At 44.2% G+C, this 13,383-nt stretch overlaps 1 protein-coding gene across 4 annotated transcripts in view; it reads right to left on the bottom strand.

The window, feature by feature from the left end:
* LOC100451021 (liver carboxylesterase 1-like) overlaps positions 1 to 6,984 on the bottom strand; it is a 38,730-nt gene extending 31,746 nt beyond the window's left edge. For 3 of the 4 annotated variants that reach the window (XM_054533933.1, XM_054533935.1, XM_054533934.1), the window contains exon 1: positions 6,928 to 6,984. In XM_054533933.1, the coding sequence (XP_054389908.1) occupies positions 6,928 to 6,958 (31 nt within the window). In that variant the 5' untranslated portion in view covers positions 6,959 to 6,984. The remainder of the gene's footprint in view (positions 1 to 6,927) is intronic. The other variant, XM_054533936.1, reaches the window with a different exon arrangement.
* Between the last annotated feature and the right edge of the window lie 6,399 nt (positions 6,985 to 13,383).

Below are 13,383 nucleotides of genomic sequence, written 5' to 3'. Positions count from 1 at the left end.
GCTTGTGATGCTGGGTCCCTGTTTACATAGGCTCAGTGGAGATGTCAGTGGGATACGCTGGCAAGATGGTGCCATAGGACGAGCACACTTCAAGACTGGAAGGAAGCCTGGTGGGGGAGCAGGGCAGAATCTTCTCCTAGACGGTGAGGGTACATACCATGGTTGTGTATGGCTTCACTGAAGATGTCAGTGTGAGAGGGAAGGGAAAAAACAAAGATCAAACACAGAGACCACTACAGCCAAGACCGAAGATCCATCAGAGTGGGAAGGAGAGAACATCCCAGCATCCTGGAAGCCCAGGGAGAAGAGGACAAGATGGGGGCTAAGATTGCTGAGGACTTCAGGGAGGTGGAGGAGGGTCAAGGCAGAGAAGAAACCACTGAGCTGGTCCTTTTCAGCTCAGGGATTCACTTCAACAGGATGAGGTGGATGGCAGCCAGATTGCCAATGGTGAAAAAGTGAGTGAATGGGGGAAAGCAGAAAGAAGAATGGGAACAAGAGCAGTTGCCGCTGATGTTATATGAAGCATGAACATGGTGGGCACCTACTACGTGCCAGGCATGCATTCCTGTTTGTTTAAATTCATCTTCAAAAAAGCCTTGCTGGGTAGGCATCAACATGCCCAATTTACAGAGGGGGAAATTGAGGAATTGTAGGCAGCCTGTATGGTCTTCCTAAGGAAGGAAATGGATGGCATTGCCAGGAGTAACCAGAGGTAAAGGAACATTCAGCTCCAAATAGGCTTCCTCTCTTCCTCTGTCCTTCCCCACAGTTCCAGAGCTCTCACAGTGTCAGGTTGCCAGAAGGAAGACAGGATGCAGATGGGGCTGGGCTGTCAGGATTCAGGACCCAGAGACAGACCCAGGCATGATTTTTGGGTTGACCTTGGGCAAGTACATTTCCCTGTGTGAGTCTCAGTTTCTCTGTCTATAAAATGGCACGGGGGTATTTCGAGGCCCCTCACTGCACCTTCTATGTACATGTGTTTTGCTTTCCGTGTTCTGATGCTCTGGCATCTGAGGCTTTGCTGACATCGGAGAAACTGTCCCTCCCAGAGTCCAGCCAACCCGGAGCCCACACCCCAACTGCCTCTTTGATCGGGTTGCCATGCCCTGGCCCACTACCCACCTGCCCTAATTATGCCAGGTCTAGGTACCAGACAACTGGGAACAGCCCCTCTGCCCCAGAGCCCCCTGAAGTATCCCAACTCGCTAGTCCTCAGCCTGCCTGCCCTGCCTTTCCTCTTCTATCCTTGGAAGCCACAGTAAAAGCCCCTTGGCCTCAGATCCGCCCTGTCCCCTCCCCATGCTCTGCTGCTTCGCCTTGTGCCCCATGCACTGGTGTCCCCCTCCTGTTGAGAACATGAGTAAGAAACTGTCTTTTTAGTGGCAAGAGGTCCTGATATAGTGGCCTGACCACAGCTCAAATTTTCTATTATACACTACGTTTTTAAACAACTCCTTTATTTATCCACTCCTTTTTCGTGCTTTCTACATACCAGGCGCTGCCAAGAGTGCTTTAGAAACAACCACCCATTTCCTCCTCACCAAAGCCCAGTGAGGTAGGTAGCACTGCTACCTCCATTTCAGAAAGGGGGTAACCCAAGCACGGAATAGCTCAGTCCCTTGCCTAAGGACACCCAGCGAGGAAGCGCCCAGCGGGAACTCAAACCCATGCACTCTGGCTCCCGAGTCGATGCTCTTAATATTCTCCTGAGCCGCTCTCCGTGATCCAGCCATAACGGGAAGAATTACGGGACAATAAACTGAGCTGCCTAAATTTCTTGTGTGTGTGGCGTGAGGTGAGCCGGCTGCCGGCCTGCATGGGGGCGAGCAGGGCAGGGCGGTCTCAGGATGTTCACCCTCCCTGCGTCTCTGCGCGGGCCAGGCTGGCCGGGCGCAGCTGCTCCAAGATCAAGTCCAAGTACAGAGGGCGCGCACCGCCGCGGAGCCGGATCTGTAGTGTCTTTGCCTTTCTACGCATCTGCGCCCACGTCCGCCCAGAACAAGGATTTCAAAAAGTGCCCGGCATATTTGATTTCGGAAGGACTCACCCCAAACCGTGGAAGCGGCGACAGTGCCCAGGACAAGAGCAGGGAGCCACATCCTGGAAGGATGACAGCTCTCAGGGTCTGCAAGGTCTTTTTGCAACTCAGAGGGACTGCGCTGTCCAGCCAGGAGCTCAGCTCCGCCCTGAGCTACCGCCCTGCGCTGCCAATTGCCTGATCCTCTAATCGTGAAATTTCAGAAATGCCCTCCCTCTCTCCAGATCTCCCTGGGCGACGCCTACCCACAGTCCGAACTCCCCAGTTCTCAGCCTGCCTGCCCTGCCTTTCCTCTTCTATCCTTGGAAGCCACAATAAAAGCCCCTTGGCCTATTTCATCAAAGCAGTCTGGGCTATACTCTCAAGTTATAGAGAGCTAATAAACTCGCCCAACTACTTATTGCATAAAGGTTTCTCCCTTGCAGGACTCTAACCTCAGTGCACTGTGAAGGCCCCCAAAGGCCCGCACCAGCAGGCAGATCCTTTTAGGCAAAGGGAGACTTTGGTCTGAGGTCCTCAGAAAAAGTTTAAAAATTTTAGAGCCACTCACAGCCCCACAGCTCAGCTGGGTAACTTCGCACACATCTCAGCTCCCAGGGCTTGTGTTTCATAGCATTTCAGGCTCTCAAGTTTGGAAGCGAACTTAAATTTTATCCAGTCCCCTTTCTGATGCCTGAATTAGCTTCACAATATCCTGCCAACTAGCCCAGCCTTCTGTCACAGACCACCAATCTCAGGTAAATCACTACCTTCCAAAGCAGGAATTTTTGGACAGAATGTAAAGATGATTCCATCTCTCAATAGCTCCTGGCTTTAATCATCCATCCCTTCATGTGCCCATCCATTCTGTGAACATTTACCAAAATGCCTGGCACCTGGCCATTTATAATGGATACAAAGGCCAATTGGAGACATGGTTCAGCTTCTCAAGGGACTCACCATTGGTAGACAAGACAGATGGGGTGGAGGAGCAGTGGGGGTGACGTCAAGGCCATGTGAAATCACCGAATTGGGGGGATACAGAGTGCTCTGGGCAGACCTGGAAAGCTGTCATTTACAAGCTGCTGGGGACACAAGGAAGTCACTCAAAGCCTCTTTCATGGCATCATTAAATGTCCAACAATAGGGAATTCACTAAACACACTCTGGTACAGCTGGCCAAGGAAATACGATGTATTCACTCAAAATAGTGATGTGCACAGCTATTTATTAACAATGAAGACAGGATGTGTTGTGAAAGGTTATAAACTGTTGTGCGGTGTAGGCAGTTCCTCCAAAGTTCAACATAGAGTTTCCATATGACCCAGCAATTCCCCTCCTAGGTGTCTACCAAAGAGAACTGAAAGCATGTCCATACAAAAACATGCACACAAACAGCAGTGTCATTCATACGAACCAAAAAGTAGAAACAACCCAAATATCCATGACCGGATGAATGTATAAATAAAATGTGGCCTTTGAGTGCAGACACATAACATCCGGCAATAAGAACATGCTACAACGTGGATGAAGCTGGAAAACATGGTAAAGGAAAGAAGCCAGGTACAGAAGGTCACACGTCGCATGGTGCTTTTTTATATGTAATTTAAATTACACATTAATTTAATATACAATAGGCATATTAGGCAGAATAGGCAAATCCGTGGAGACAGAAAGGAGCTGCCGGGACCTTTGGAAGGGGAAAGAGATGGGAATGAGGAGTGACTGCTAATGGGCATGAGTTTTATCTCGGGGGTAGTAAAAATGTTCTGGGATTAAATAGTGATGATGTTAGCACAACTCCGGGAATATACTAAAAACCACTAGCTTGTACACTTTAAAAAGGTGAACTTTATGGTACGTGACTTGTATTTCATTAAAATAATAAAATATTTTGGAAAATCTAGATAAGTATAATATAGTCCCATTTTAGTAGTGGCATATGTCTTTATCTGCATAGGAAAATACTGGAAGGCTGTACGTCTAATTAGAATTACAGCAGCCATTTCCTGGCTATAATCTTGTCAGTGTTTTTACTTTTTTGCATTTTCCACTTTTAATTCTTCATACATTCATTGACAAATATTTACTGAGAGCTTACTGTGTGGCAAACACTGTGCTGAGACTTTTGCATGCAGGATCTCAGTTCTCAAAATAACCCCATGAGATTACTGCTGTCTCAGGATCTTAAACTGATTTCTGTTGTTTAAGCCACCTAGTCTGTGATATTTTGTTCTTGTAAACTAATACATACGCTCAACCAAGTCCATTGTTTATTCCCAAAAGAAACTAAGACCCAGAGACGGGGAGGGAATGCCTAAGGTCACACAGCAACTCAATGGCAAAGTCAGAACCAGAACTTGAGGCTTCTGACTTCCAGCACAGTGTGTCTGGCAGCCGTTTCTCTGGCTTTAATACATCAGGAAGATGTTCTAATTGGCAGCCTTATCTAAGGTAAAACACCATAATTTTGTATAGAATTGGCTTGTCAGTTCATTGACCCAGGCTAAGCATGGTAGGGCTGAAGGGTTAGAAATGGCTAGGGGAGGCTGGGCATGGTGCCTGCCCCCCTGTAATCCTAGCACTTTCAGAGGCCTATGTGGAAGAATTGCTTGAGACAGGAGTTCAAGACCAACCTGGGAAACATAGCAAGACCCCATCTCTACTAAAATAATAATAATAATATAAGAAGAAGAAGAAATGGAAAGAAAGAAAGAAACATAGGAGCCAGGTACCTGGAGAGCCATGTTCTATTTTCCCCATGTCACTTGGCAAGCCTGCCCTTGTCCAGGCCAGACCACGATTGACATCAGGAAAGATTGGGCAACCAGCAGCCATAAAGCACATGACAGTCCCAGAGCTGCTGAGGGGTTCTTGCCTAAGGCTATGGACTGTAGTTGAAATGAAGCTTCTGGAGACCCAAATTCAAAAAGGGATGCCCATTAGCACTCATTCTAGCCATGTTCAGGCTGGTGAGGGTCATTCTGTGATGGGTATGAGGATACTGTGACAGCATGAGAATCAGTCCCCAGAGCTAATTGACTCTACAAAGGTTGACCTGAGCTTTAGGGTTCCTCCCTTGCTTTATCCAGGACAGAAACCTGGTTGATAAACAGCATGCTAATAAAAAGCATCCTGGCTGGACTCGGTGGCTCACGCCTGTAACCCCAGCACTGAGGGAGGCCAAGGCGGGTGAATCACCAGGTCAAAAGATTATCCTGACCATTGTGGCCAACATGGTGAAACCCCGTCTCTACTAAAAATACAAAAATGAGCTGGGCGTGGTGGCACACGCCTGTAGTCCCAGCTACTTGGGAGACTGAGGCAGGAGAATTGCTTGAATCTGGGAGACGGAGGTTGCAGTGAGCTGAGATTGCGCCACTGCACTCCAGCCTGGCGACACAGTGAAACTCCGTCTAAAAAAAAAAGAGAGAGAGAGAAAGAAAAAGCATCCCTATCTCTATCCACAAGCGAAAATCTGGGTGGTTCTCCTAAGTAGAGAACAAGGCTACTCCCACGCAGTAGGCACAACACACAAGTGCATGCACATGTGCGCACGCGCACACACACACACAAACACACACACACACACGGGCATACAGGAGCACACACACCTGTTAACCATCCTGCCTGATACCTTAGCCAGCTGACCTTTGCAACCTGGGTAATAGCCCTGGCTCTTGGCTTATGATTTTTATGGTGCTGTGTTCACAAAACATAAAAGGTAAGAATGAATTCTTTTCCTGATCCAGTGCTCAATCACATGCCCACTTGTAACACCACCCAATTCTGCAAACGGAGAATTTTTGGGCCACTCCTAGGTGATGCCTGCCTCTGGCAGCAGCCTCTGAAACCCATGATGACTCTGCAGATGTGATGGGTGAGGCTGGAGCCTAGCAAGCCTTACAATAGATCTCCTTTTTGCGTAATACACATAATTTCCCTACATCGCTTTAACTGTAAGCAATCTGTCTCTTGTTTAAGCGGCAGTTGATTTGGGTCATTGCTTTTCCCTTGGGAATCCCTCTGGTTTCCCATGTGGAACTATATGAAGTGGAAAGTAATATCCTAGGAAATGGCCTTAACTTCTAAGCAGTTGGGTAGGACTTGGGAAAGTGGGCATATCTGGGGGCTTTAAATGAACTCCCCCAAACATCTCCATGTCCATCAGTTTACTCAGCAGATATATGGAAAGCTCATATTAGAGCAGGCATTGGGTACAGCAAGCCCATGTCTTACTGGGCCCCTCACTCAGCTGTGTCTCTGAACCATAAGATTGATCAGGTATAGATTTTGTGGTGGAGAACACTGAAATGGAAGATGGAAGTCTGAGAATCCACTGGGTGACATTTGGGAATTCCTTGTGGAAAGACAGGGGGTGGCTCTGGGGGAGGGGCTCTCTCATGCACCCTTCACCGTGGCTTTGCACTCTATGAATCCAGGATTCTACGACATTCTCCACTGCAGCCTGGGCATATGCAGTGTTTCTGGAACCTCACTTATTCTCACACTAATATCATGGTTTTTTGCCTTATCAGCATATCATCTGTACTTCCATGAGCAGTTTTCTTTAAATGAAGTCACTCTTTTTACTTCAACATGCTCACTCAAGAAGGAGACTTTACACCATTTCCATAAATGCAAGACCTGTATAACCTGCCATAAATTAGAGGTATGCATGGAAAATGTGTGACTGCATTTTTTAAATTAAAACGATGGTAAAAATAAAAAAGTGCATAAAGAAATGCCAGTAAAAACACTTCTAGTTTACAAAAGTGTATAACTGAAAAAAGTCACTCAATGGAAAAAGTGAACCATTGAAGGCCAGTTAGTTACATGAAAGTAGGGCCAGCCTTGATCGCCATCATGACCACCAGGTAGGTGACAAGGCAAGGGTTACCTACCTTTGGCAAGGGTCCTCGTCAACAAGGTCATTTTCTTCTACTTCAGGGAACGTCTTCCTGTTAACATTCAGTTCAATGGGCAGAAATTATATTATGTTTACACCTTCCCAGGACCACGATGCTGTGTTATACTTAGGGGGTCAGACTCCCTGGGGTCAATCAGGTCCTAGGACTAACTGGTCAGAGTATCTGGAGGAAATTTTGGGCTGGTGGTGGGTCGTAGAGGAGAGAGCTGTACTCCCATGGGCATAACTAGTCCACCTCAATGGCTCAAACAACTGGTGGTCAGACCCTGTACCTTCATCAGTCAATCACCCTGTGACTACTGAGCCAGAATTATTAGTGAGAGTAGGGTAAACTATGGTAGCAAATAGGCCCAGAATTTCAATGGCTTATTTTTCACCTAGGTAAAGGACTAGAGCGTTGTTCAGGTCAATAAGGTGGCTGTCCTCCATATGGTCATTCAGAGATCGAAATTAGGGTATTGGCAAACTTTCTCTATAAAGAGCCAGTTAGTAAGGACTTTGGACTTTGCAGGCCATGGACTGTCTGTGGCAACTGCTGTGGTAGTAAGGCGACCCATAAACAATACCTATGCAAATGCGCATGGCTGTGCTTCAATAAAACTTTATTTTTAAAAAGACAGTAGGCCAGATTTGGCCCTCAGGCTGTAGTTTACTCACTCCTGATCTAGGCTATGGTGGCTTTGCCTTCCTTAACTCATGGTTTCTAAAGTTGCCATAGGTGTCAATTCCCTGTCACCTGCAAGAGGCAGGAGCAGAAGTGTGACCATGGAGTATTTGTATGGGCCAGGCCTAGCTGTGGCACTCTCCACTCCCACTCAGAGGACATTGGTGAGAACTTAGTCACATGATCAATCTAATTGCAACCAAGGCTGGAAAATGTAATCTGGCTGTGTACCAAGGAAGGTGGGACAGATTTTAACAGACTGCCAGCAATCCTTGTCACAGGTAATATCCATTAAACCATGGACTTGATAGTAAGGGGTTTTTTTCCCTAATACACAGCAAAATAAATAAACAACAGTACTATAAGTGGTTTCTAGTTTGTGCGCCATCTAGAATGATCTTCCATAACTCCAGGAATAAGTGCACCACACTCTGATAAACACTAAGTTTTTGCATTTCTTTGATTCAAATCACAAAAGACTGATTACAAACCCAGATCCTATTCATTTTATATATATATATATATTTTTTTATTATACTTTATGTTCTAGGGTACATGCGCACAATGTGCAGGTTTGTTACATACGTATACTTGCGCCATGTTACTGTGCTGCACCCATTAACTCGTCATTTACATTAGGTATATCTCCTAATACTATTCCTCCTCCCTCCCCCCACCCCACAACAGGACCCGGTGTGTGATGTTCCCCACTCTGTGCCCAAGTGTTCTCATTGTTCAATTCCCACCTATGAGTGACAACATGCGGTATTTGGTTTTTTGTCCTTGCGATAGTTTGCTGAGAATGATGGTTTCCAGCTTCATCCATGTCCCTACAAAGGACATGAACTCATCCCTTTTTATGGCTGCATAGTATTCCATGGTGTATATATACTACTACATTTTCTTAATCCAGTCTATCATTGATGGACATTTGGGTTGGTTCCAAGTCTTTGACATTGTGAATAGTGCTGCAATAAACACACGTTTGCATGTGTCTTTATAGCAGCATGATTTATAATCCTTTGGGTGTATACCCAGTAATGGGGTGGCTGGGTCAAATGGTATTTCTAGATCTAGATCCTTGAGGAATCACCACACTGTCTTCCACAATGGTTCCACTAGTTTACAGTCCCACCAACAGTGTAAAAGTGTTTCTATTTCTCCACATCCTCTCCAGCACCTGTTGTTTCCTGACTTTTTAATGATCACCATTTTAACTGGTGTGAGATGGTATCTCATTGTGGTTTTGATTTGCATTTTTCTGATGGCTAGTGATGATAAGCATTTTTTCATGTGTCTGCAGGCTGCATAAATGTCTTCTTTGACAACTCTCTGTTCTTATCCTTTGCCCCCTTTTTGATGGGGTTGTTTGATTTTTTTTTTTTTTTTTGTAAATTTGTTTAAGTTCTTTGTAGATTCTGGATATGAGCTCTTTCTCAGATGAGTAGATTGCAAAAATTATCTCCCATTCTGTAGGTTGCCTGTTCACTCTGATGGTAGTTTCTTTTGCTGTGCAGAAGCTCTTTAGTTTAATTAGATCCCATTTGTCAATTCTGGCTTCTGTTGTCATTGCTTTTGGTGTTTTAGTCATGGAGTCCTTGCCCATGCCTATATCCTGAATGGTATTGCCTAGGTTTTCTTCCAGGGTTTTTATGGTTTTAGGTCTAACATTTAAGTCTTTAATTCATCTTGAATTAATTTTTGTATAAGATGTAAGGAAGGGATCCAGTTTCAGCTTTCTATATATGGCTAGCCAGTTTTCCCAGCACCATTTATTAAATAGGGAGTCCTTTCCCCATTTCTTGTTTTTGTCAGGTTTGTCACAGATCAGATAATTGTAGATGTGTGGTATTGTTTCTGGGGGCTCTATTCTGTTCCATTGGTCTATATCTGTTTTGGTATCAGTACCATGCTGTTTTGGTTACTGTAGCCTTGTAGTAAGTTTGAAGTCAGGTAGCGTGATGCTTCCAGGTTTGTTTTTTTGCCTTAGGATTGTCTTGGCAATGTGGGCTCTTTTTTGGTTCCATATGAACTTTAAAGTAGTTTTTTCCAATTCTGTGAAGAAAGTCATTGGTAGCTTGTTGGGGATGGCATTGAATCTATAAATTACCTTGGGCAGTATGGCCATTTTCACAATATTGATTCTTCCTATCCATCAGCATGGAATGTTCTTCTATTTGTTTGTGTCCTCTTTTATTTTGTTGAGCAGTGGTTTGTAGTTCTCCTTGAAGAGGTCCTTCACATCCCTTGTAAGTTGGATTTCTAGGTATTTTATTCTCTTTGAAGCAATTGTGAATGGGAGTTCACTCATGATCTGGCTCTCTGTTTGTCTGTTATTGGTGTATAAGAATGCTTGTGATTTTTGCACATTGATTTTGTATCCTGAGACTTTGCCGAAGTTGCTTATCAGCTTAAGGAGATTTGGGGCTGAGATGATGGGGTTTTCTAAATATACAATCATGTCATCTGCAAACATGGACAATTTGACTTCCTCTTTTCCTAATTGAATACCCTTTATTTCTTTCTCTTGCCTGATTGCCATGGCCAGAACTTCCAACACTATGTTGAATAGGAGTGGTGAGAGAGGGCATCCCTGTCTTGTGCCAGTTTTCAAAGGGAATGCTTCCAGTTTTTGCCCATTCATTATGATATTGGCTGTGGGTTTGTCATAAATAGCTCTTATTATTTTGAGATATGTCCCATCAATACCTAATTTATTGAGAGTTTTTAGCATGAAGGGCTGTTGAATTTTTTTGAAGGCATTTTCTGCATCTATTGAGATAATCATGTGGTTTTTGTCTTTAGTTCTGTTTATATGCTGGATTACGTTTATTGATTTGCATATGTTGAACCAGCCTTGCATCCCAGGAATGAAGTCAACTTGATCGTGGTGGATAAGCTTTTTAATGTGCTGCTGGATTCAGTTTGCCAGTATTTTATTGAGGATTTTTCATTGATGTTCATCAAGGATATTGGTCTAAAATTCTCTTTTTCTGTTGTGTCTCTGCCAGGCTTTGGTATCAGGATGATGTTGGCCTCATAAAATGAATTAAGGAGGATTCCCTCTTTTTCTATTGATTGGAATAGTTTCAGAAGGAATGGTACCAGCTCCTCTTTGTACCTCTGGTAGAATTTGGCTATGAATCCGTCTGGTCCTGGACCTTTTTTGGTTGGTAGGCTATTAATTATTGCCTCAATTTCAGAGCCTGTTATTGGTCTGTTCTGGGATTCAGCTTCCTCCTGGTTTAGTCTTGGGAAGGTGTATGTGTCCAGGAATTTATCCATTTCTTCTAGATTTTATAGTTTATTTGTGTAGAGGTGTTTATAGTATTCTCTGATGGTAGTTTGTATTTCTGTGGGATTGGTGGTGATATTCCCTTTATCATTAAATTTTTTGCATCGATTTGATTCTTCTCTCTTATCTTCTTTATTAGTCTTGCTGGTGGTCTATCTATTTTGTTGATCTTTTCAAAAAAACCAGCTCCAGGATTCATTGATTTTTTGAAGGTTTTTTTGTGTCTCTGTCTCCCTCGGTTCTGCTCTGATCTTAGTTATTTCTTTGCTACATTCTTTGCAGCAAGTAATGACTGCAGTAATGATGACTCCTGATGAAGTCAATGACTGGCCACCAAACAAGCTCTCATGATGGTGGGCAAGTTTGTCCCTGCCTTCATATTACTAATTGACCATCAAAAGTCCATTTTTCCCATTGAATAACTTATTTTCAGAAATGTGCTTCTGTAACTCAATTGTTGCATGCAGTGAAACTAATGGAGGAATTATATAGTAATGAATAAGAATCAGTGAAACTAATGGAGGAATTATATAGTAATGAATAAGAATCAAAGTGTACCAATCCTTCTAAAAATACTGAAGGTATCAGACAGAGTTCTCCAGAGAGGTAGAGCCAATGGGATGTATGAGAGGGAATTTATCAGGGAAATTGGCTCACATGACCACAGAGGTGAAGAAGTCGCACAATAGGTGATCTTCAGGCTAGAGAACCAGAGAAGCCAGTAGTGTGACTCAGTCCAAGCCCAGAAGCCCAGCGAGGATGACGGTTCAGCCCCTAGTCCAAGGCTGAAAGGCTGAGGCCCACTGGGAGGCTGCCAGTGCAAATCCCAGAGTCTAAAAGTCAAAGAATTTGGAGTCTGATGTACAAGAGCAGAAGGAGAAACAGGCATCTTACTCCAGAAAGGAGAGAGGAAGCAGAGAGCAATTTCCTCCTCTTCTATTTGTCCCAACTGGGCCCCCAGACAATTGGATGTCCCTGCCCACATTGAGGGAAGGCCTTTCTCTCTCAGTCAACTGACTCATATGTGAATCTCCTCTAGAAACAACCTCACAGATACACCTGAAACCATGTGTCATCACCATCTAGGCACCCATCAATCCAGTCTAGTTGACATCTAAAATTAACCACCACACCAAGCATTGACAACAATATGGTACATCTCTTATTCTGCTGGTAGGAGTGCAACCTGGTACAATTACTCTAAAACACTTTTGGGCGTATCTACTAAAACTGATACCTGAAGCTCTTATGACCCAGCAAAGCCACTCTTAGGTATATATCCAAGAGAAATGCACTCATGTGGTCATTAAAAGATATGTCCTAGAATATTCCTTATAACAACACTATAATAATCTAAAACTAGGGACTATTATGGAATGAATTATGTTCCCCACAAAATTCCTGTGTTGAAGCTCTAACCCCTCATGTGACTAGATTTGGAGATAGAGCCTTTACAAAGGTAATTACAGTTAAATAGGTCATAAGAGTGTGGTTCCCATCCAGTGGAACTGGTGTCCTTATAAGAAGAAGAAACACCAGAGTGCTCTCTCCCTCTCTCTGTCTCTCTCTCTCTCTCTGTCTAGCTGCTCATGCACAGAAGAGAGGCCACATAGGACATAGTGAGAAGGCAGCTCTCTGCAAGCCAGGAAGAGAGCCCTCGCCAGTTTCATGCATGTCTGTGTGAAGAGACCACCAAACAGGCTTTGTGTGAGCAACATGGCTGTTTATTTCACCTGGGTGCAGGCGGGCTGAGTCCGAAAAGAGAGTCAGCAAAGGGTGGTGGATTATCATTAGATCTTATAGGTTTTGGGATAGGCGGTGAAGTTAAGAGCAATGTTTTGCGGGCAGGGGTGGATCTCACAAAGTACATTCTCAAGGGTGGGGAGAATTATAAAGAACCTTCTTAAGGGTGGGGGAGATTACGAAGTACATTGATCAGTTCGGGTGGGGCAGAAACAAATCACAATGGTGGAATGTCATCAGTTAAGGCTATTTTTCTTTTGTGGATCTTCAGTTACTTCAGGCCATCTGGATGTATACGTGCAAGTCATAGGGGATGCGATGGCTTGGCTTGGGCTCAGAGGCCTGACAACCAGGAAACAAGTAAGCTGGTACTTTGATCTGGAACTTCTAGCCTTGAGAACTATGCAAATGCAAATTTTAGTTGATTAAGCTAACTCATTTCCTGGTGAAGGCTCTCTTCCCTGTTTGCAGACTGCTGCCTTCTCACTGTGTCCTGTTCTGGAACTTCTAGCCTTGAAAACTATGCAAATGCGAATTTCAGTTGATGAAGCCACTCAGTCTATGGTATTTTGTTACAGAAGCCCAAGCAGACTCATATATTCTCCAAATGCCCTAAACCAGTAGAATGGATAAATTATGGCACATCCATACAATGAATGACTATACAGCAATGATAACAAACTACAGCCATACACAGCAATACACGTGAATTTCATAAACATATTGAG

The sequence above is a fragment of the Pongo abelii genome, chromosome 18, assembly GCF_028885655.2.
Source record: "Pongo abelii isolate AG06213 chromosome 18, NHGRI_mPonAbe1-v2.0_pri, whole genome shotgun sequence".
Taxonomy (NCBI): domain Eukaryota; kingdom Metazoa; phylum Chordata; class Mammalia; order Primates; family Hominidae; genus Pongo; species Pongo abelii.
The sequence above is the reverse complement of the archived record's forward strand: the minus strand, read 5'-3'. Positions and strand labels throughout refer to the sequence as shown.